General features: G+C 43.2%; 1 protein-coding gene across 1 annotated transcript in view; it reads right to left on the bottom strand.

Annotated features, from left to right (window-relative positions):
• The window catches only part of BLMH (bleomycin hydrolase), a 50763-nt gene extending 40693 nt beyond the window's left edge, over positions 1-10070 (bottom strand). Inside the window, exons 1-3 of the mRNA XM_075854326.1 lie at positions 9894-10070; positions 4961-5158; positions 2018-2127 (exon numbers count right to left, since the gene is read on the bottom strand). Of these exons, the coding sequence (XP_075710441.1) occupies positions 2018-2127; positions 4961-5158; positions 9894-9903 (318 nt within the window). The 5' untranslated portion in view covers positions 9904-10070. The remainder of the gene's footprint in view (positions 1-2017; positions 2128-4960; positions 5159-9893) is intronic.
• Between the last annotated feature and the right edge of the window lie 16020 nt (positions 10071-26090).

Genomic DNA, 26090 nt, shown 5'->3' with positions numbered 1-26090 from the left:
CCGGATGCCATCACAAGCATTAGAAGCCCCCACGATTGGATGGGGGCTGCTGATGCGCTACAAACCCGCTACATGCGGAGATCGCAATCGAGCCCCGCATGTAACGGGTTAATTGCCGAAATCAGCGGCTATGAGCCGCTGATCGGCAACACTGGAGTGTCAGCTGTCGGAGACAGCTGATCTCCAAGTTCCCGATGCACATTGTCACCGACAGTGTGCATCGGGAACGACACAGTGACTTTCTGTCACTCTGACAGGAAGCCTATCAGGACCAGCCGAAGGTTGGTCCTGATGGGCTTCCGTCCATGGCAGACACGGAAGCCATTATTTGCCATACTAACTATCGACAAACCCCACGATTTCGGACCGGGGTCTGCCGATATGTTAGAAACCCCCAAAATTCGGCGATTGCACCCGATCGCCGAATTTAAGGGGTTAATTCGCCGAAGCCAGCGGCAAAGGACCGCTGGTCGGCAAGAGTGGAGTGTCAGCTGTCGGCGACAGCTGACCTCCCGGTTCCCGGTGCACACTGTCGCCGACAGTGTGCACCGGGAAAAACTCAGTAATTGTACGTCCTTGTGCACTAAGACACTGGCAGCAGGGACGTACAGTTGCGTCCTGGTGCGCCTAGGGGTTAAGCAAGTGAAATGCAGCTCGATCGGGTTGAGATCTGGTGATTGACTTGGCCATTGCAGAATATTCCACTTCTTTGCCTTAATTAACTCCTGGGTTGCTTTCGCAGTATGTTTTTTGGGTCATTGCCCATCTGTACTGTGAAGCGACGTCCAATCAACCTTGCTGCATTTGGTTGAATCGGAGCAGAAAGTAAATCCCTGAACACTTCAGAATTAATCCGGCTGCTTCTGTCTTCAGTCACATCATCAATAAACACTAGTGACCCAGTGCCTTTGGCAGCCATGCATGCCCATGCCATCACACTGCCTCCACCATGTTTTACAGAGGACGTGGTGTGCTTTGGATCATGAGCCGTTTCAAGCCTTCTCCATACTTTCTTCCTCCCATCATTCTGGTACTGGTTGATCTTAGTTTCATGCCGTTTCAGAACTGGGCGGCTTCTTTAGATGTTGTTTGGCAAAGTCTAATCTGGCCTTTCTATTTTTGAGGCTGATTAATGGTTTGCACCTCGTGGTGAACCCTCTGTATTTGCTCTCATGAAGTCTTCTCTTTATGGTAGACTCAGATACTGATACACCTACTTCCAGGAGAGTTTTCTTCACTTGGGCAGATGTTGTGAAGGGGTTTTTCTTCACCATGGAAAAGATTCTGCGATCATCCACCACTGTTGTATTCCGTGGACGTCCAGGCCTTTTGGGGTTCAGGGGATCAACAGTGCGCTCTTTTTTTTCAAGAATGTACCAAACTGTTGATTTGGCCACTTCTAACATTTGTGCTATCTCTCTGATGGATTTCTTCATTTTTTCCAGCCTAACGATGGTCTGTTTCACTTGCATTAAGATCTCCTTTGACCTCATGTTGTGGGTTCACAGCAACAGCTTCCAAATGCCACACCTGGAATCAACTCCAGACCTTTTATCTGCTTAATTGATGATGGATTAACAAGGGAATAGCCCATGCAGCCCATTAAATAGCTTTTGAGATAATTGTCCAATTACCTATGGTCCCTTGATAAAGAGGCAGTTACATATTAAAGAGCTGTAATTCCTAAACCCTTCCTCAAATTAGGTTGTGAATACCCTCAAATTAAAGCTGAAAGTCTGCACTTTAACCCCATATTGATTATATAACTGTATATTCAATATGTTTTGGTAAACAGCTACAATGACAAAACTTGTGTCACTGTCCAAATAATTCTGGACCTAACTGTAACTTTTCAAGATCTATTTAATTAGCTTAGTTTCATTTTGATACTGAAACCACTTCAGTATCTCTAACAGTAAGCATTTATCTGAAAAAAAATTATATGCATATAATCTTCATAGAAAACATTAATATGGTTTCAAATTATTAAATTTTTTTGCTCGTATAGAGGACATACCTTATCCCAAAAAAACAGATATGACTGGCTAAACTCAAATTCTTCCAGATTAAACTTCTTTATAAAAGGTAATCTCATCACGTTCAGACAAGAAAATATCCAGCACCTTCCTGAAAGATGAGAGGGAGAGGACAGTCTGTTATATTGTGGAGATTATTAACCAATGTTGTATCAAAGTACAATTGTAAAAAAAAAAAACATGGATGCCAACCAGAAAATGATCTCAGAAACATTGAAACCAATTTCTTTCATAGATTATGGTAGCATTCTATAAAAAAAAAACATAAATATGTCCCCCGCTGATCCTGAGAATGAAGGGACTCAGGTCAATAAAATGGATCTGTGGCGCAGTCCCCACCAGCGGGAGGAGGGTAAAACTGTAATGAGTGCTTAAAGAGGCTCTGTCACCAGATTTTGCAACCCCTATCTGCTATTGCAGCAGATCGGCGATGCAATGTAGATTACAGTAACGTTTTTATTTTTAAAAAACGAGCATTTTTGGCCAAGTTATGACCATTTTTGTATTTATGCAAATGAGGCTTGCAAAAGTACAACTGGGCGTGTTTAAAAGTAAAAGTACAACTGGGCGTGTATTATGTGCGTACATCGGGGCGTTTTTACTTCTTTTACTAGCTGGGCGTTCTGATGAGAAGTATCATCCACTTCTCTTCAGAACGCCCAGCTTCTGGCAGTGCAGACACACAGCGTGTTCTCGAGAGATCACGCTGTAACGTCACTCACTTCCTGCCCCAGGTCCTGCATCGTGTCGGCCACATCGGCACCAGAGGCTACAGTTGATTCTGCAGCAGCATCAGCGTTTGCAGGTAAGTAGCTACATCGACTTACCTGCAAACGCCGATGCTGCTGCAGAATCAACTGTAGCCTCTGGTGCCGATGTGTCCTCGCTCGTCCGACACGATGCAGGACCTGGGGAAGTGACGTCACAGCGTGATCTCTCGAGAACATGCTGTGTCTGCACTGCCAGAAGCTGGGCGTTCTGAAGAGAAGAGGATGATACTTCTCATCAGAACGCCCAGCTAGTAAAAGTAGTAAACACGCCTGATGTACGCACATAATACACGCCCACTTGGACTTTTACTTTTAAACACGCCCAGTTGTACTTTTGCAAGCCTCATTTGCATAAATACAAAAATGGTCATAACTTGGCCAAAAATGCTCGTTTTTTAAAAATAAAAACGTTACTGTAATCTACATTGCAGCGCCGATCTGCTGCAATAGCAGATAGGGGTTGCAAAATCTGGTGACAGAGCCTCTTTAAAGGAGTTGTCCAGACATGGGGGTGGTTTATCATGCTGATGACCAAACCACAGGATAGGTCAGCAGTACATGATCAGTGGGGTTTCGACACTTGGACCCCGCACCGATCAACTGTTCCGGCTGCCTCCAGGCGCTGGAGTTTTGCAGTGGTCTGTGTCGGAAGCAGATTGTAGTCAAAGCAGTAGGGGCAAGCTTCCTGTTGCAGCAACTCTCCTCTCAGTTAGAGATTGGCCTGACCCAAGTTCTGAAAGTATTATCTAGTAATAGGGGAGATCTACTTAAAAAAAAATGCGGAAGAATTCTGGCACACATTGAGCCAAAAAATTGGGGTATTGGCGTGAGCAAAATGTATTGTGTGTTTCAAACCCTTTTCGCACCTCCCTCAACAGTTCTAAACAGTTTCTGGAAAGCAGGCGTGGCTAAGAGGAGTTCTAAAATGCGCCAAAATGCATTAATAGCGTATGCTATTCTTTTGGCGCAAAAAACTGGTGTTAAGTACACTAGCCAAGAGGTGGCCGTTGAAAGAGTAAAGTGACTAACATGTCTAGCAAACTGCACCAAATTAATCATACATGAGCCACTTTGATAGATTTGGCACAGCTTTAGCCTGTCTGGTCTAGCTTTATGCTATCAAAATTTTGTACATCGAATCATTTTCATTCCAAAAGTCCTTAAGTGCTGTTAATACCTGTTTTGAAGTAATTTGCAGTGATAAAAAAAAAATATATTTTTTGCTTTCATATGTCTCCCTTGGCACTGCTGCTAATCTGTGCTTCTCGTGAGGGGTTCTGAGCATAATCCGTCTCCTTCCTCTGGCAGCTGATGACATAGTCCCTTCTTACTTCCCCTGCAGACGGATTCTCCTCCACTATAATGCAGAGGCTCTGCTCCTTCCCTGACAAGCATGGCAGAAAGCGATTTTTATTGGCTGCTCTGCAGCGGGCAGAGGATCACTATGCAGAGACCTGGCTGTGGGGAGAGTGACTGAGGATGCGTGTCCACCAGCACACAGCCCATTAGGTGGACATGTACATTGCCCTACACTATGAACACCAGGTGGCACCATACATCAGAAAATGGAAAGACCTTTTTTTTTTTTTATTATTGTTGGCAAAGTATTATTTTGGTATCGAGAATTGCAATACCAAAGTATCGATATCGAATTCCAAATTCTGGTATCGTGACAACCCTTAGGGCATGTTCACACGCAGTGACCAAAAACGTCTGAATTTACGGAGCTGTTTTTGTAGCAACTCACGTTTTTCGCGGAATATTTTACAGACGTTATTGGAGCTGTTTTTCAATGGAGTCAATGAAAAACGGCTCCAAAAACGTCCCAAGTAGTGACATGCACTTCTTTTTCGCGGGCGTCTTTTTACACGCCGTATTTTGACAGTGACGTGTAAAATTAAGCCACGTGGGAACAGAACACCGTAAAACCCATTGAAAGGAATGGGCAGATGTTTGTAGGCGTAATGGAGCCGTTTTTTCAGGCGTAATTTGAGGCGTAAAACGTCCGAATTACGTCTGAAAACACTGCGTGTGAACATACCCTAATAGGAGCAAGACGAAACCTACTTCACTGTGTGTAAATATTGGATCATCTGTGACAATCCAGACAGTATAACATATGTAAGCAAATGTCCACAAGCAGAGCGGTTATACCTGAGTTTTTTTGGTTGGTGACTGGTTTGCCCTCAGCGGGAATGGTGTGCTGGAAGACATGTACACTGTCCTGAACTGTCTGCCTTTGCAAGCACACCTCCAGCGGATCACTGCATGTCGCCACATTCTGGGCCAGCACAAAGCGAGGCTCGGCCTTCAACTTTTTCCTGAAAGCAGCTGTTTTATCCAAGCTCAAACCTGGGAACACACAAAAGTTAAATGAAAGCAATAAACATTTTATAGAAAATATGCCATTCAGGAACTTACAATAAGTGGACATGACAAGAAACCATTATACATGGACTAAGAACAGTCATCAAGTCACAGTCAAAGACAATAGTGTCACCCAATTTCTTTTTACTAATTAAAATTCTACACTGAAAAACTTTTTTTAAAATCTGCTTTTTGTTTCTAATTATATATTTTTATTCTATTTAATTTACATTTTGATATAAACAGTCATCTGGTCTGAGCTGTGAACAGCAGAAACTTGTTTTACCGCACCTAAAACCTATTGACTTCTATGCGAGAGTGTTGTGGGCATGCTCTATGACATGTGGTTACTGTACACGAAGAGGGAGGAGCTGTTCTCATCACCAATTGTCAATAGGGTTATCCTGAGTTATGGGGCCAGTGTGAAAACGACAAACTTAATATTTTAACACAAAATCTTGATTTAACAATAGTTCATTTTTGAATAATAGATTCCCTTTAGGCTGGGTTCACACGACCATGTTACGTCCGTAATGTACGTAACGTATTTCAGCCGGAAGACCCGGACCGAACACAGTGCAGGGAGCCGGGCTCCTAGCATCATAGTTATGTACGACGCTAGGAGTCCCTGCTTCTCCGTGGAACTACTGTCCCGTACTGTAATCATGATTACAGTACGGGACAGCTGTCCTGCAGCGAGGCAGGGACTCCTAGCATCGTACATCACGATGATGCTAGGAGCCCGGCTCCCTGCACTGTGTTCGGTCCGGGTCTTCCGGCTGAAATACGTTCCGTACATTACGGACGTAACATGGTCGTGTGAACCCAGCCTTAAAGGGGTTTTCCAAGATATTTAAGCATGTTTAGTACAGCTAGAACATGAAAATTCTAATATAATTACTCTAGTGCTGTCTCTGTGCCACCGTTACCGGACTGTCCCTGGTCCTGTGTACCTTCCTTAAAGGGAACCTGTCAGCAAGTTTTTGGACACTCAACTGCCACCAACCTGTTATGCAGTTCGTTAATAACTTTATGACGCCCATTTTTCTTCTGTCTGTCACTGCAAAACTCGATAATTTAATGTAGAAATTGCCGTGCACTATCAAGCTTGAGAGAGTTTAAGAGTCATCTGGCCGTTGCTGGCTTTTTGAACAGTCACACAATCTACTCGCAAAACACACAATTGGGTGCTTGATTGACTGGCCAGCGCCGTGCCACGTCACTCCTAGCCCTCTGTAAATCCCGTGCATGCTCCGTCCTCTCCTACGACACTGGCACGTCAATTATCCAATGGCGAGTAGAATGCATATGACTATTCAAAAAGGCCAGCAACACCCTGTTGAATCTCAAACTCATTTACATACAGCGCACGGCAATTATCGCTTTTTGCAGCAACTGACATAAGATGGCCATCATTATGAAATTAATAACGAACGAAATAACAGTTTGGTGGCGGGTGATTGTCCAAAAACAAAAAAGACCAGGGACAGTCAGGTAACAGTGGCACGGAAACAGCAGAAAGTTACTAGGGTAATTATATTACAATTTGCACATTACAGACTTATTTGAAGAGGTTATGTGGTGACTAAAAATTATTAGCAGTGTAGTCACTGTAGTAGGTGAGTACAATCAATAATATACATTCCGGTCCCCCGTCGCGCTGGTTCTAAGATTTTCATAGATTTTTATAGTGCTACCGGGGGACCGGACGTTTAGTTTCACAGCCGTGACCAAACCTGCTGTACTCCATGTACTCCTACATAGAATACAGCGGGCCGGTCGGATGACGAAGAGTCGTATCGTCATCAAGACTGTGCATCTAGCCTTCCGGTCCCCCGCCATATATAAAAATCTCAATCAGCGCGATGGGGGACCGGAATGTATATTAGCGAGTGCACTGACATGAGCCTTACAGGCCGCTGAAATCACTACTCAGTGAGGGCAGCAAAAATGACATGACAATTCCACACCAAATATAAAGATGTGGTGGTGTTACATTTTACAGATTGTGTCTGGTATCAGTGTTGTGAGAGAGATTTGGAAGTTCCACGGATCTTCTCAAGAACCATAAAAATCCGTACAACCATTTGGAGATATATTGTGTGATGCAAGCGATTGTTTTGTGGTGATTGGGTAGAAAGATCACAAAAGGAGGTGGTTGGTTTAACTCATCCAGACATCATTTGAGCGGTGAGGTGAACTGGGTGTTTTTTTATTACGAAGAAGCTTTTCCGCACTCACGCATTTCCTCACATACTTGTTTTAACAGGGTGTTCACATGAAGCAGAAATGCTGCCGATTTTTCATCCGGATTTGCAGGCGGAAAATCTGCAGAGTATCACAATAGCAGCAAAGTGGATGAGATTTTAAGAAATCTTTACACACACACTGCAGAAAATTTCTGTGCGGAAATCGGCCTGCGGTGCGGATTTTAAAGTCTGCAGCATGTTCATTTACGTTGCCGTTTTCCATCGCGGATTTTACTCCTTACAATGAAAGGGGTAAAATCCACAACAAATTCTACAGCAAAGTCGGCGTGTGTAACATGCAGATTTTGCTGTTTGAGGAGGATTCGCCACAAATTTGCAGCAAATCCACAGACGGAACAGTTAATCTTGCACCAGCCTGTTTTATCGGTATGTATTCTGGTGCCAGGACCGCTCCTTTGAACACGGCATCAGGTTATTGTTACAAGACCCTGAAGAGGTTACATATAAAGTCAGCGACCCTTTCTGACTTTATATGTAAAGATTTGCTTTATCTGTATTAGTTATCTGCTTAATTTTTCTTTCATCTTCACTTTGTATTATTTTAGAGGCTTCAGACGCACTTACACGCATTTCTATAGAGTTATGGTCACTCACAGATCCTGCGCTTTGTCCTGCCTCAATGACTATATAAATTCTGTTTCAGATTAAGTTATTTTGGAGGTATACATTGGGAGGAAGCCTGACGTATACCTTCAACGGAACGTAGCGACGTATCTTACTGTTTAGGCATACAGTGAAATATGTTGTCCGAACTCCCTGGGCACAGTGCTACTTATAGCGCTGTGATTGGGGAAGCCCCTGGTGTCATTGTCCACTACGGAGACCCTGGCCAGAGAATCAGTGGCGCTCTGGAAGGATCTTCCGTTGCAGGAGGGCGCCATTGGCATCACTGTCCATATATGGACGGTTACAGTAGGCACTTTGAGATGCCGGAATCCCCGGACAGAGCGCCAGCAAACCTCTGGATGGGGATTCCAGTTCTGGGGAAGCCGCTGGCGTCCCTGCCCATATATTGACAGTAACGTCAGGGGCTTCTTCAGTTCCAAAGTGCCTGGCCAGAGCGCTACCAATGCTCTGGCCAGGTACTCCGTAGTCAAAAGCTCCTGATATAACTGTCCATATATGTCCCTATTCTGATGCTCTGGCCGGGGACTCCTTAGTTTAAAGCCCCAGAAATCACTGTCCATATATGGACAGTGACTTCCCCATGGGTGGAATCCCCAGGCCGAGCACTACCTAAAGCTTTTCCCGTGGATATCCGTCCTGAGGAAGCTCTCCGAGGTCTACGTTTAACGTATACCTCTGACTGATGCCATACAGTGGCACCTGTCACATATAGACTCCCATTTAAAAAAAACAAATACTGCGCAGTATACATGTTTTGCGGGATGCCTGGGGATGGAATAGCGTAGTCTGCTACATTGTTCCATCTTCAAAAAAATAAATAAAAGGCATACCGACGTACACCAGCCCAACAAAGGCCAAAAGGACACTCTTTTGGCCTTTCTTGGGCTAACGGAGCCCTATGTACACGTTTAGCGTGTACGTCGGGAGATTTTCTAACGTACAAGTGAAAAGCAGGGCTAAACCGCAATCTGAACAAGGCCTTACCTAATCATTACTGTAGGAGCCAGAATACTCATCAGTGCAAAACTACCTGAAAGATTAAGTGCCATATTCCTGGTAACACGGGCTGCATGACTCCTGGGACTTTTCCACCGCACAGACATGTACAGCATTGCCCACACAGTAACTATAAGGATATGTTCATGAGTCACAGATTTGCTTATGGGAAATCTGATGAGTATTTCCGAGAGGATCCGCTGCAGAAAACCGAGGCTGACACTATAATTTTGACCGCGAACGTGCAATTGATGTGCCACAGATCCGCTCAAGGGTTAGCCCCAATAGGGCCAAGCAGGGCTTTCCCATGCAGAATCTGCAAGAAGAATCAACGTGCTCATTCAAGGCGCAGATTATTTCTTTTCCATGGTGCAGATTTTTTTCCAGAGTATGTGAACAGGGTTACAAGAATCACATTCGCATGACTTGGAGTAGGAGTGTTAGTAACTATGATGAGGATTTACAAATCCAGAACGTGTGAACAGGGCTATTAAAGCTACACTGTCATTTTCAATCACAAGTCTCTCCAACAGCTGTACAGCCACAAGTGCTCAGGCCAGGTCTGCTGGGACTTCCACATCACCTACAGGGACATTCTATACTCACTGACTGAGGAGCACCAGCCCGGGGAGCGCTGTCAAAGTAACCACGCCTACAATCAGCAACGCCGCCACTAAACCCCGCCCCACAAACAATGCCACGCCCATGACTCAGCATCAGCGTCTATGGCCCTAATCAAAAAAAGAATCGGTAACCTGACCCCCATCTCATGTTCTGGACATCTTCCCAGGCCGCGATTTCACATGGTCTGTCTCCCCCCGAGTTACCTGTGCTCATGGTATCTTCCTGTTTATAACAGCGGCGCCGTACAAAGATCCTTCTCAACAGAACCGGCAAGTCTCGTTGTCTATGCTCGGCTTCCGGGGCAGACGCAGGAAGTGGCCGATACTTGCCGTGTGTAGAATGAATCAGGGTGGATGGGAGGGGTCTGGAGGCGGTTTTCGGAGGTTTTTTTTTTCCCCTGACACGTGATGATATACGCTAAGTGAAAGGGAAAGTGGATGAATTCCTGCGTTATAGGAAGTGACCACATGAGGGCGCTGTACTTGCTCATTCTGTTTGGGTCAGTAGCAGACCGGAGCATTCACACAGCTGGAATGTGGTCACATGCGGCAGTTGCTGCTGTAATTAGAGTGGATCCCAAAACAATCATAAGTCTTATGTCCTGAGCTCAGTTATTGCTGAAGGTTGTCATAGAAGAATGGTGGCAAGTTTTGCTATAGCGCCCCATTATTACTTGTCACTTAGTCTCCTTGTCCTTCCGAGTCTCTGCACGCTGCCAGCCAACAAGCGGCCACTCACAGGTCACCCCCTCTTCCAGGGCATCTCTATAAGTGGTAGGAGAGTGTTTTAGTGACTGACCACTCCGGACAAACAGACTCCTGGTTTCCCAAGAAAGAGTTACAGGCCGGGACATGTCCCCCTTCCGGGAACTCACGGGGAATCCAGGAGTGTTGTTAAATCAGTCATATCTAATAATGTTGTTGCGTATCACTAGGATATGACACAAGTCTAAGATCAGTCAGAATAAAATTCAAACGTATTACTCTTACCCACAAAGCTCTCCACAGTGCTTCACCTCCTTAGGGTATGTGCACACGGTAGCAGGCTTTAACGTCTGAAATGACAGACTGTTTTCAGGAGAAAACAGCTGCCTCGTTTCAGACGTAATTGCTCCTCCTCGCATTTTGCGAGGCTTCTCTGACAGCCGTAAATTTTGAGCTGTGCTTCATTGAGTTCAATGAAGAACGGCTCAAATTACATCTGAAAGAAGTGTCCTGCACTTCTTTTGACGAGGCTGTATTTTTACGCGTCGTCGTTTGACAGCTGTCAAACGACGACGCGTAAATGACAGGTTGTCTGCACAGTACGTCGGCAAACCCATTCAAATGAATGGGCAGATGTTTGCCGACGTATTATAGCCCTATTTTCAGACGTAAAACGAGGCATAATACGCCTCGTTTACGTCTGAAAATAGGTCGTGTGAACCCAGCCTTACATCTCCTCCCTCATCTCTGTCTACCACCCTACTCGGGCTCTACGTTCTGCTAACAACCTTACATTAAAATCCTCCATAATCCGAACCTCCCAATCCCGTCTCCAAGATTTTTCTCGTGCTGCCTCAGTCCTCTAGGATGTGCTACCCCAGACAATTAGATTAATTCCCAATATCCACAGTTTTAAACGTGCCCTGAAAACACATCTATTTAGACAGGCCTATAACATTCCCTAATCTGACTCCTTTCCATGGCCCTCCTTTTAGATTAGTCATCAGAATAAGATTCCCTGACACTCCTTCTCTTCATGTCCGTCATACACGGATACTGGCTGGTGACCGGCTCATGCAGCTTTATGTTACCACCGCATGTGTATAAAAATGGCCGGACCATTGTACAGAACAAACACTATTACACTTTGTGTCTCCCTTATGTCCTCATAGATTGTAAGCTCTTGCGAGCAGGGTCCTCACTCCCCAGATTTGAATTGTAAATTAACTTTGTCACTATGTAATGTCTGATATTGTTTGTTTCATGTTCCCTCTATATTGTAAAGTGCTGCCTAATATGTTGGCGCTATATAAATAAAGATTATTATTATTATTATTATCAGTGGGGGTCCAACCTCTGGGACTCCCCAACAAAGCCAAAAATGAAGAGAAAAATATCCCTTTAGGACTTCTCCTGCACAGTAGTGCTCCCGGCCACCGCTCTGCAGAGAACCAACACTGTTCTAGTTGTAAAGGATGGTTTATTTGCTTATATTTTCTGTATGAAATTACATTATGAATTATCAAGCAGGATGCCGAATTACTAAGAAACGTATTCTCCATTTTGTAATGAACTTTCCTCTATATAATTCAAAGAAATGTCTTATCATAATATGTCCTTCATACCCCATTGGTTGGCTGAATGCCTAGACATAAAGTGCAACTATTTCTCATTATCGCAACAAATTCCCTCATGAGAACAAACCACTAACACCCCATTGTATGTTTGTCTCCAGGTGTTACCTGATGTCCGCATTTTAATGAAGAATTATAATTATGTATTTGAAATATTCTTATGGTCTGCTATTGGCTGAATAATAGTTATTGTCACATTGCCTCTGATTGGTTAACCTCAAGTCTACACACCATTTGAATGATATTATTATAATTGAGTTTGGCAATAAACCTCCAGAGGAGTATTTTGAGCATATCAGCAGCGTCTGTGTGTTTTTTCTCCTCTCTTGATATATATCGATATGAAATCTCCTGATTAGGATGCTGGATAAAGTTCCTGGCGTGAGTGTCTGTTGGGACACTCGTCTAAATTTCAGTCTAATATATTTTGAGCCATTGACTTCCACGACATAGTCAAGCATCATAGTTTGTAAGGCCGAAAAAATACATGCCCAGTGTTCAACTTATTATTCTGCAATGTTGATCCAGAGTAAGGCAAACCCCCATGAGGCAAAGCAAATTTTTGCTATTTTAGGAGAAGTACGCAGAGTAATACGACCTAGAACCCGCAGGGAACGCTGTCTGATAAACCGTACCAATTTGCGGTGCAGATTTTCGTCTGGAATTGCCGCTGCGGTAAGGGCAGACAGAAAAAGAAAAATACGTACCTCACTGGCTCTGGCATAGCGATACGTCCCTGCTCCCCACCTCTGTGCAGCCCGACCTCCTGTGATGATGCTGAAGCCATGTGACCACTACATCCTGTGATTGGTTGCTGCAGTCATGAAACGTAATTCCAGGGGGCCAGCAGTGCGGAAAACAGTTGGAGGAATAAGGAGACGTCGTTATGGCAATGCCAGGGAAGTAAGTATGGAATTTTAATTCAAAGAGGAAAAAGTTGTTGTTTCCATTTGGATATTTATAACATAATTCGCGGGCCATACAAAATTATTAACTTAAAAATGAGACTGCTATATATGGTCAAACATTGAATTAACTCACCCCTGATATGATGGCTGGAGCTGCTTCTCTTTGGTGAGGCATGTGAGGTTAGTCGGTATTGATGATATTGCTATTGCATCGAACAGTCTGGAGCGCAATCAACTCTTTGCAATGGTACGTTTTGAAAAGAACTGCTCACAGGATGTACCCCCTGAGGAAGCGACTAAGAACAGCGAAACGCGCGTTGGGGTTTCTCTGTGGACGACTCAGCACGGACGTGTATTGATACTCTTTACTCCCTTTTGAAATGGGTAAGACTGCATTGTTATAACTGCTCACTATCTCATTACTGATCTTCCCGGTGTGACTCTCTCCTGACCTAATAGCATCCTTCATGCTTATATAACTGAGAGGACACTGTGGATGATCAGTATACAATCCACATGGATGTAACATACTATAATTACTTTTGTGGGTAGTATATATAACTTTGCGGTATACACCACTTCGTCTGCTTTACTTAATATTCTCCTGTGCTGAATGACGTACCACAGTACTAGTACTAGAGTCTTTGAATGATGTGTTTTTATATGTATGTTATTTTGTAATAATAAAATTGATATATTCGTATATACTCCGACTATATGCTCTATTCTTTCTTCGGTATGGTTCACAGCAGTAAGTTGTTCCGACTTACGTAAAGGGGTTTTCCCATCAGGGACATTTATGACATATCCACTGGATATGTCATAAATGTCAGATAAATGCTGGTCCCACGTCTGGTACCCACACCTATCTCTAGAAGGGGGCCCTCTAAACCCCGTTCTACATCTCTGTGTTCTGGATGATTTCCAACCATAAAGAAGAAAACAGTGTAGCTCGCTGAGCTACGCTGTTTCCATAACTTCCATAGTAGTGAATGGCAGTTACAGAAGCAGCGTAGCATGCGAATTACGCTGTTTCCGTAAGTACTATTCCGTTTTATGGGACTTACGGAAGCAGCGTAGCTCAGCAAGCTACGCTGTTTTCTTATTCATGGTCGGAAATTACAAGCTTCAGCCACAACACAAAGAGGTAGAACAGGGTTTAGGGAACTGATGGGCCGGACGTTCCCCATCCCTGCTGTAGACAGTGCCATAATCCCCCACCTCCTCCTTGTAGACAGTGCCATACAGCCCACCACCTCCCCCATGTAGACAGTGCCATACAGCCCCCCACCTCCCCCTTGTAGACAGTGCCCCCCAAACAAAAAAAAATGGTACTCACCTAGGCCCCGTTCCCACAATGCCGATGTCGGGATCCTTGCGTAGGCCGGCGGGATCCTATAGCCTAGTACAGAGTTTCCCAACCTTTTTCGGACTCGATGCACACCTGGGGAAAAAAAATTCCTAAGGGCACCCCTACCAAAAATTGTTTAGAGAAAGACCGAAAGTTTTTGGCAGGAGGAAAATTCTGCCTCAAAATTCCATTTGGAATTTTGAGGCAGATTTGATGTGCCTGCATGCGGTTTGCCGCGATTTTCGCTTGCGCCCATTGAGTGTGAAATATGCTTTCTCTGCCTCCCATTGATGTTAATGGGAGGTCAGAGGCGTAAACACCTGAAGATCGGGCATGACACTTCTTTTTATTGCATGCGTTTTTTTTTACCGCTCGCGGTAAAAACTCGCGTCCGCCTCCCATTGAAATCAATGGGAAGCGTTTTCGGCCATTTCTTGGCGTGGTTTTCGACAGGGTTTCCGCGTCAAAAAAACTCAGTGTGAACAGGGCCTTAGGGTATGTTCACGCAGCGTTTTTTGTAAGACAGAAAAAAATCTACCTCAAAATTCTTTCAGGACTTTAGAGGCAGATTTTGAATTGACATTGTTATTTGGCGTGTTTTTTTAAGCCGTTGAAGGTAATGCAAAAGACGCAGGCAAAAAAGCTCTCCTTACAGGCACCACATGTATTTCCTGCCTCCTATTAATTTCAATTGGAGGTCAGAGGTGGGAACCACTTGAAGACCATCAGCCCCCCCACTCACAGTAAAATGACCATTAGCCCACCCACTCACAGTAAAATGACCATCAGCCCACCACTCACAGTAAAATGACCATCAGCCCCCCCCCACTCACAGTAAAATGACCATCAGCCTGCCACTCACAGTAAAATGAAGGAATAAAAACAAAAAAGCCAAAAAAACGGGTGTCTTCTATGCGCTATTGATCAATAGGATCTTCCAAAGGACGTGTATTCCAAGTTCCTCAAGGATAACGGTATAGTCGGTGTTGAAAGGATTTATTGATACAAGAAGATATAACGTAATTTGACTGGCAATTTAATTGTGTTTCGATTTGGTACTCGTTTTTTGTTTGGTTTGATTTAAAAGAGTCTGTAGTGCGTATACTAAGACAACATAAACATTTCTTTTTATACGCACTACAGACTCTTTTAAATCAAACCAAACAAAAAACGAGTACCAAATCGAAACACAATTAAATTGCCAGTCAAATTACGTTATCTACCTCATTGACTGTGTCTGCGGTCTACAATATGTAGGAAGAACAATCCAATTCTTGCATTGTCGGCTAAATAAACATCGTTCTAACTGTAAGAAAAAATTCCTCTTGCACAGTGTCTCCAAACACTGTACTTTGTTTCATAATAATGACTTTAGTTGTTTCCATATTACACCAATTGAACATATAAATGACAACCGAGCGGACAGATATGATTCACTGTGCAAGAGAGAAATCTTTTGGATATACAAATTGAAGACCCTAAAACCTGCAGGTTTGAATGAAATGACAGAGATGATAATTTAATATAACGAATTTACTTTAGACGAATCCCATTATATGGAAATAAATGGGAAATTCGTTATATGTAATTATATATGTGTATACATATACAAAGTTCCTCAACAAGTGGTAAATATCGTATCGAAAGAAATAATCTGTTTGACATTAAAAATCAAAACCACCAAATTTTGATCATTTGTGAGTAACACCAAGACCAGTACAATGATAAAACTGGCACTATTATAACTTTTGACGAAAATAGTATAGTTATGCGCACATCATTTATAAAAATATATATATATATATATATATATATATATATATATATATATATATATATGTACCAATACAGAATCTGCACAAAAACTATCTTAGTTTGGTATTTACGAATTTGTATAGCAAAATAGACAAACTGAATAAAATGAGCAAAAGGAGAATCTATCTTTAATATTACGTCCAGAAATAACGATTACTAGAATGGTACTCCACCTGTAGCCCGAGTTTTCTTTAGGACAATTATATTCAGGAAATGAACTAACATAGACTCTAAAATAGTCAGAAAGGAAGCTATGTTTTAAGCTTTCCCCTTTTTAAATCATTCTTCTTTTTATAAATATCCTTTTAACCCTATTAAATTTTAAACTTATTTATAATATATACATTTTAAAATAATACAATTATGTATGTGCATTTTTTTGGTATATATGTATACGTTCAATCCCGTTTAATACAGGATGTTTTCAACAGCTGGACATATTCCAAGCATAACACACAGAAATGAATCATCTTTCATTGGACATTTGTACATAGTTCATATATATCATATATTTTATATTTTTTTACTTTGACTGTAATCATATGTACACTCTGATATGTAATTTGAGTTGGTGTTTTTATTTGTGTATCTGACCCGGTAGTTCTTGTTTTTAATTGACCTTTCACTTGGTTATTTAACCGACACCCCACCCTTTCATTTACATACTACCTGAGGAAGAAACCGGTCCGGTTTCGAAACTGTTCATTGTTAAACAGTTGTGCTTTTATATCTTCTTGTATCAATAAATCCTTTCAACACCGACTATACCGTTATCCTTGAGGAACTTGGAATACACGTCCTTTGGAAGATCCTATTGATCAATAGCGCATAGAAGACACCCGTTTTTTTGGCTTTTTTGTTTTTATTCCTTCATTCATTATTGAGACTTTGTACTTCAAGTTCTCAAACCGGGTCCTATGCTGCAAGCTGATCCTGCCACCAATCTACCGTGGAGGCTACCTAAGTGGAATTTGTTACACTGGATGTTATGCTCCCAGCATAACCCCACCAGGTGAGCGTATTTAGAACCTTGTTCACACGTGTAAAATCACAGTGTCACGCACTATTGTGCGCTTTGTGTTTTTTCTACCTTTCTCCACTCACAGTAAAATGACCATCAGCCCACCACTCACAGTAAAATGACCATCAGCCCGCGACTCACAGATGCCCCCTGTACATAGTGCCACACAGCCCCCTTGTGGGTAGTGCCACATAGCCCCCTTGTGGGTAGTGCCACACAGCCCCCTTGTGGGTAGTGCCACACAGCCCCCTTGTGGGTATTGCCACACAGCCCCCTTGTGGGTAGTGCCACACAGCCCCCTTGTGAGTAGTGCCACACAACCCCCTTGTGGGTAGTGCCACACAACCCCATTGTGGGTAGTGCCACATAGCACCCTTGTAGGTAGTGCCACTCAGCCCCCTTGTAGATAGCACACCCCCCCCCCCTTCCTGTAGATAGCGCCACTGTAGCTCCCTGAAGGAGCGGAATCCCCCTGTGGCTGGGGATTCCGCTCGTGGATGGAGCGCTTGATGTCTTTGTCCATATATGAACAGTGATGTCAGGGGCAACTCCTGAAGCGGAATCCCTATCCACAGCGTTGCCAACGCTGTGATCGGGGATTCCACTCCAGGAGAAGCACCTGACGTCTCTGTCCATTTCTGGACAGTGACGTCAGGAGCTTCTCCTGGAGCCGAATCACCGGCCACTGCATCGGCAACGCTGTGGATGGGGATCATGCTACAGGAGTTGCCCCTGATGTCACTGTCCATATATGGACAGAGACATCAAGAGCTCGATTCAGGAGCGGAATCCCCAGCCACAGGGGGATTCCGCACCTTCAGGGAGCTACAGTGGCGCTAGTAGATAGCAGAGCAGGGAGATACCTCCCTGCTCCACTGTAGTGTTCAGTAGTATCTGTGTCCTAAGGATGTAGATACTATTGAATGTAGCATCCACAGCGGCCTGTAGTGGCACCGCCGGCCATGGGTGGGGCACGGGTGCCCTCATGCCTGTGTCGCCGCTAGCAGCCGCTATGGCTGCTACAGCAGTAGCGACGCCACTGAGAGAAGAAGCGCCCGGACGGAAAGGCAACTGCTGAGTTGCCAGGCCCAGGCGCTTCTGAAACACAAGCAGGGGAAGGGAGCCAGCGCAGCACCCCCTTCCACCTGCTGGAGTGATACGCCCTCTGCAATGGCACAGGTTGCACACCCCTAAGGCCAGCCCTGCCCTGCCCATAAACAACAGCAAAACAAACATTTATTTAATAGTAAAAACTACAGTGCAGCCGGGATGTAAATCACAATCAGATTATATAAGTGTGTGTAGATCTGTGGTCAACATGTGACTTTCCAGCTGTTGTGAAACTACAACTCCTAGCATGCCCTGACTTCTGTAGGCTGTTCGGACATGCTGGGAACTGTATTTTTACAACCGCCGAGAGCCACAGGTTGGAGTCCACGGCATTGGATTATATCCACTGATATAAATGTTTCTGGAAATCTCACTTTAACATTTTGTTTTTCAGTCACAGACTTGAAAATGAAGTAAAGAAATCGTTTTTATATATGTACCTTATCCCTGCTTTAGTTTTGTCTTTGTGTACACAGTCCCCAAATCTACATCTTTTCATATGTATGTAAGCTTGTTTCCCAGATAATGGGAACATTCCTGCAGATTCCTGGCCACGGCCCAGCATTCATGTTTTTCAATGGGAAGAAGAAAATAAGCCACTGGCAGCAGCTTATCAACTGCAGGAACAAAGGATCGGGCATGTTGAAATCCAACATGACGATCCTTCTTTCCCCTAACATCTTAAATTCAAGGAGAATTGGGAGACTTCCATACACATTAGATATTTAAACAATCCTGTCAGAATTGGCGAGATCAGCCTACATTTATCTAATGTGTATGGACACCTCAAATCAAAACATTTAAGGATGAAAGCTCATTCACTCATTACTAAGATCCAAATAATTCCAAATCATAATTACCTGATGTAAATGCACAAAAAGATCAACAATGGTTGATTGTGATTCTGCAGCTCCCATGTAATGGCGGAGTAACCCTTTATTTGCCTTAGAGATTGCTCCAGTGATGAGCTGCCCCTATATTATGTACCCCCTTTCTGGCACTTGAGCTTAAAGGGAATGTTCACCCTTGAACACCACATAGTTTTTTATTTTTTTATTTAAATAGGTACAAAATTTGTGATGATTCATTTCATATTATAGGGGTTGGAACTCAGTGTTTCTGATACAAATTTACAGTACAAATCCCCTGCATCAAGCGTTAAATGATAAAATTCTCACTACCGTCAGCCACCATAAGGGGGAACTTAGGAGCTTACTGCATACGACTTATTAATTAAACTCAATAATAAAACTGTATGCAGTAAGCTTCAAATCTCCCCCGTGCATAGAAAAATAGTGCCTGAGATGCCACCCTTAAATTCCTCTACATGTCCGAAGCGGTATGTGTCATTGGGATGCCAACATCAGTTACAGTGAAGGGATCAGACCATGACTGGTAAGTTGCAGCTGCTCACTTTGGCTTTCTTCAATTCTATGATTCAATTTGGCTAAATTTAAGAAAATTGGTAAAACCAGTAGTGTAGACAAATTAAGTACAAATCCACCAAAATTGGTACACTTGGAAGCTATTGTAATTTGACTCTGCTTTTTGCAGGAGCTAGGCAATGTGAATATGTTAGGGCCATTGAATCGCAGACGACAGGTGGGTAACACTTCTAGATCACCACACTCTTATGGAGACCTGGATGTGCCATTAACTACAGTACATTCTGTTAAAATAATGGCAACATGCTGCCAGCACTGAAAGCCACTGCCTGTAATGATTACATTTAAAAAGTTAGCATGTTGTGCCCTGTAATGTCCACCAGGGAGCGATATAAACTTATTAACAAATAATGATTTAATTGAAGGTTATATTTTAGTAGGAATATTCTTTTAGTGATTGGTCGTATTTTTTTCCTGTGATACTTATAATAATTGGGTGTAGTCAGTGGCGGATTAAGTAGGCTGTTCCACAAACGTTCCCACCGCCGCTCTGCCGTGTGTCTATAGTGAACACCACCTTTCTATGCGAGCATTAACAAATGGTTGTTACGATTCCCCTTGTCAAAGGGTTGTGTCCCTACATACTGACAGTCTCCAACGATCGCTGACAGTATCACACTGTTCAGGGACACTTCCTCTTGACAATGGGAATGGTAACACGCATTTGTCTATTAGTTCTGGGTACACAAAGATATGTAGAATACAAGGATTCCCTACAACAGACATGTCAGGAGAGGTGACAGATCCTCTATAGATCCAGTGACTCACAAGTGATGTCTTCTCTGATGGGAGCCGTTTTCTTTTCTTCTCCATCTGACGCAGACCATTATGGCGACTTCTCCTGATGAGACATCTTTGCCCATCACTTCTGGAGCCATTTCCAGCCTCTATAGAAGCACACGAATTTAGACACCAAGGCCCAGAACCATACATTAAAGGGGTTGTCCGGGCACATACTGTTTTTTATACTGATGAACTATCGATGTGCCCGGACAACCCCTTTTACTCAGACTAATAAATTTGGACCCCAGACTAGATCATAGAATACATACAGACCCAGACCTTCAAAACTATTGCAGTCCCCAGACCAGACCCTCCTAAACAAATACAGACCCCAGAACAAGCACCCTAAATAAATACAGACCCCATACCTGACCCCCTACACTATTAATGACCCCATACCTGACTCCCTTAATACAGATCCCAGACCAGACTCCCTAAACTAATACAGACCCCTAAATAAAGACCCCATAAACTAATACAGACCACCTACCCCTAAATATAGACCCCAGACCTCAAACTAATACAGACCCCCTAAATACAGACCCCATAAACTAATACAGACCACAGACCCCTAATTGCAGACCCCCTAAATACAGACCCCAGACCTGACTCCCTACACTAATAATGACCCCAGGCCTGATCCCCTGATGTAATACAGACCAGACCCCTAAATACAGACCCCTAAATAAAGACCCCTAAACTAATACAGACCCTAGAACAGGTCCCCTAAATAGACCCCATAAACTAATACAGACCCCAGACAAGTCCCCCTAAATACAGACCCCAGATGTCAAACTAATACAGACCCCCTAAATACAGACCCCAGACCGCTTAAACTTACACAGACCCCTAAATATACAGACCCTAAACCCCTTAAACTGATGCAGACCTCAGACCCCCTAAATACAGTCCCCAAACCAGCCCCCCTAAATACAAACCCCAAACCAGGCCCCCTAAATGCAGACCCTTAGGGTATGTGCACACGACCTCTTTTCAGACGTAATGGAGGCGTTTTACGCCTCTAATTACGCCTGAAAATACGGCTCCAATACGTCGGCAAACATCTGCCCATTGCTTGCAATAGGTCTTACGATGTTCTGTGCAGACAAGCTGTCATTTTACGTGTCGCTGTCAAAATACGGCGCGTAAAAAGAAGAGCAGGACACTTCTTGGGACGTTTTTGGAGCCGTTTTCTCATAGACTCTATTGAAAACAGCTCCAAAAACGGACGTAAAAAACGCTGCGAAAAACGCGAGTTGCTCAAAAAATGTCTGAAAATCAGGAGCTGTTTTCCCTTGAAATCAGCTCCGTATTTTCAGACGTATTTTGTTAATCGTGTGAACATACCCTTATACTTACATAGCAGCTCACCTCAGTTTTCTCTGTGGAGTCTTGCTGCTACTCATGTGACCAGCAGGTCTCTAAACAGTAGTAAGAACCTCAGAGATGAGGTCATGTGACCTTATGTCTAAAGGCCCTTTTGCAGGACATATTCGCTGCAAAAAACACGACAAAACTACATTGTACTTTGGGCTGCCTCAGAAAACGCCCTATGATGATCCGCCATTGTTTGTAGTAATAGGTGGATTTGCGGGAGGTTCCTATTAGAGTTTCAGAGCATTGAAAAATGTCTGTAAGAAGTAATAGGACTGATTCGCTGTCCCAGTAGTGACCTCACAATTAGAGCCCCAGACCCCTGAGGATGCCTGTATAGGTGAAAGATGTCGGGGGTGCTTTAGTCTGTTGTATTTAACAGCAACACATGGAGCAGCTCTAACTGAATCAGTCGGCCTGCAGCTATAGCTTCAAATCATCAGTAAAAAAAAATCCATTTTATATAAGAGTGTATCTCAATATATGGATCATGTTTTTGATTTACTTTCAGTAGGGTTCACTTTTTTGTTAAAATGTCTATAAAGGGTAAAGTTTCAGTGGAGGTTCATTTAGAAATTAAGGCCTTGTTTGCACGTCGCTCAAAAAATACGATGTGTAAATGTGGCAAAAATGTTAGCATTTTTCTAAAGAACTTTTTAAAATACAAGCGTTTTTAATGTGTTTTCGTCGCTTTTTTACCGCATTTTTTGCGCGTAATTAGGATTTTTGCACACGTCAAATACACGCCGTGTGGGCAGGGCCTAAATCCAGGGCCGCACCGTCCATGAGGCGAAATGAGCTCACCTCAGGCCTGCTGCATCTCTGAGGGGGCGGCTTTGCCACTAAAAGCAGCCACCACCCCCTCCTGCACTAATTGTACCTGCGTCTATAGGACGCAGACACAATCACATGCATAAGAGCTGAATAGACGGGCACGTTCCTTGCCCGACCATTCAGCGCCTTCCAACAATGCTAGCAGCGTGATGATGCCATTGCGCCGCTTCCATTGTTGAAATGCGTTGATTGGCGAGGCAAGTCATTCTGCCCTGCCAATCCTCTCCTTTCAACGACGCAAGCGGCCCGATGACGTCATGGCGCTGCTTGCGTCGTTCAGCCCCAGCAGAACGGAGAACCGAATGGAGAAGAAAAGAGAAAAATAACAACTAGAATTTGAAAAGACATCACCAGTGAGTCACTTAATGTAAATGTTTTTTTCTGCCTATAATCAGTACTGCAGTCACTGTATGATCTGCAGCGAGATGATGGGTGGTATGATTTTTTTTTTTGTGAAACCGCAACTCCCAGCATATCCTTACCATTGTTTGGGCCATGCTGGAAGCTGTAGTTTTACGCCATACAAACCTATACGGCAGGGGTTGCACTAAATTGAGCTTTATTTGTTCTGGTGCTGTATATATGTACTGAGCTTTGTTCTGGTGCTGTATATATTTACTGAGCCTGGTTCTTGTGCTGTATATATGTACTGAGCTTTGTTCTGGTGCTGTATATATGTACTGAGCTTTGTTCTGGTGCTGTATATATGTACTGAGTTTGGTTCTGGTGCTGTATATGTGTACTGAGCTTGGTTCTGGTGTGTTGTATATATGTACTGAGCTGGGTTTTGGTGCTGTGTTTTTTTTCAGATGCAACAAAATCTATAAAATCAACTTTTAAACCGGCGCACACTATATGCTAATTACTCAATAAAGGGTCATGGGGTGGTGCCGCTATCCTGAAGAGTCACATGCCTCCAAACACACCTTTCCATTCTTGAATGACATCCCCCTGGCTGTTATACATCACTACCAGTCTCCTCCAACTTTCTTGGATGCGCCATTGCCTTGTACTACTTGGGCACGCACCGTGCAGCAAGGTGTACTCTGCTGGATGCACCGCGCATGCCAGTACAAGGCAACGGCGCATCCACAAGAGTTGGAGGAGGCTTCTAGTGATGTAGAACAGCCAGGGGGATGTCAATCAAAACTGGGGGAGCCATTTTAATTTTCGAATCTATATACACAGTGTAAACCAATTCCATATATTTTATATATTTGGCTGCTGCAGAAATGGCATTACGTCTGGCCTGGTATGTGCCAGTCTGTCTGATTACAGCATTATGTTTCCAGGGCAGTTAGTGCATCTTCGTGAAATATATGGTATGATTGTGAAATAGGATGAGTATCTCCAAGCACAAAAGATAACCTTAAAACGTTAAACTTAAATATTTTATATAATTCATACTTCAGATTATAGGGAAAGGATTTGGAAGAGATGAATCTAGATGCTTTTTAACACTGAATAGAATTTCATACCCTATATACCATCATATAGCACAATTCTATGTAGATGTTTACAGCACTTTCAATATCTGTAGAGAGTTCAAATATTGTCCTTGAGAATTCAGACGGATTACAGATAAGAAGAGTTTGTGTAATATGTAGTGAAGTGAAGTAGGTTCAATTTACATAATCTTTTTGCTGCTTCCTTTATGGTCCCTTTATGATTTCCTTATGGTCCCATAAAGGGCCAAAAAAAAAGCCCCTGAGACCACCACAGATATCATTTAGAAATGTAGATACAAGTATTAAATTCCAGCTTTAGTCAGTGTTTCTTCTACATCCTCAGATGTCTACAGAAATCCTACAGACCTTTATAGAACCATCACTGGGCTGTGTAGTCTTTTCCTTAACTGAAAGCATAATGAAGTCTTTTAATACTAAGCAGAAGAAAAATAATAAATGAATTGCAGCAAGAACATAAGGAGTTAATGTGCAATAATTAGCAATCACTGAGATCTGTAATTTAGCAGTTGTCTGGTCCCTGTATGTTGCTATTATTTGAGCACTCTATGGTATTTACTTTGTGTGCATTGTGTGGCACTGCTATATAGGAACTGTATATACATTTTTGCAGGGTTTGATGGTGGTGGCACTGTATAGCATGTTATTTTAGCAACATTATGGAAGTGTTATCTGACCGATATATGGCACTGTTATTTAGACACTATGCTGTATGGTGCTTATAATTAGGCACTGTATGGTTATTTGTATGCTGTATGACAGTACACCATATGGGGGGCCTCAAAAGAATGCACCACACATTACATAATTTAACTTACCTACCTCAAGGTATGGAGAGCATAGATGAATAGCCCTAATACCGGGTCATTAACCAAAGTTCTGAACATATAAACTGTAACTGTTGGTTACTCTATCGGACAGATCAAAGGACAGACCGTGAATTCGCTACATTACTATTGAATATTGCTAAACCAGGGGATGAAGTCTAAGCGATTTTTCAACCTTTGCTTAAAGACGCTCCTAAAAGGATTTACCATTTAGTTTACCAAAGCAAGACCTTGATAGTTTGCAGATGATATTCCAGTTATTGCAGAAAGCATAGTCAAAAACAGTCTGGGTCAATCCAAACATAGCAAACGTAATAACTCCTTCACACACAAACAGGAACCTTGGGTCAAATTTACTATTCAAAATGTTCAGGAATTTGACCTCAAATGGAGCCAGAATTTGGGCGCACATGCCATACACCACATCAATTAACTGTTTTTTTAGATTATTTTTTTTCTACATTGCTCGACACAGGGGGTGTTTAAGCAAAAAGTGGTGAAGCTGAAAGGGGAGCGGCTTAAAAGGATTTGCCGCATCCCAAAACTTGTCACCAAAAACTGCCGTAAACTAAGCCAACCAAGAGGTGGTATATGGAGAACAAAAGTGTCTAATAGGTCTAGCAAGATGCTCCAAATTTATATAGTGTGTGCTACTTTGACTGCTTGATTTTATGCGGTCCAATAAATCTGCCCCATTGTTGCTCAAGCACGGGATGAACCTTATGAGCAGGTTAAAATAATTAGAGGTTCTACCTCACATACAGTATTTATGGTATTTGTTACATTAATTATTTCAACTTTCTTTCGCTAAGGGGGGATTTACACGAGCATGTGCGTTTTTGCGCACACAAAATATGTGGCGTTTTGCGTGCGCAAAAGGCACTTAACAGCTACGTGTGGCATCACATAGGATGTGCGGCTGCGTGATTTTCGCGAAGCCGCCATCATTATGACACTCCGTTTGGATGTTTGCAAAAATACTTTTGACTGCTGTTGCGCGAATAACGCGCATCCCACGGAAGTGCTTCCGTGTGGTGCGCGTGATTTTCACGCACCCATTGACTTCACGACTTCGTGATGCGCGAAAAACGCAGAAACATAGGACCTGTCGTGAGTAAAAATCACGGA

Source organism: Rhinoderma darwinii, chromosome 2 (assembly GCF_050947455.1).
Source record: "Rhinoderma darwinii isolate aRhiDar2 chromosome 2, aRhiDar2.hap1, whole genome shotgun sequence".
Classification (NCBI taxonomy): Eukaryota; Metazoa; Chordata; class Amphibia; order Anura; family Rhinodermatidae; genus Rhinoderma; species Rhinoderma darwinii.
Note: the sequence above shows the minus strand (reverse complement) of the source record. Positions and strands in the feature narration are given on the sequence as shown.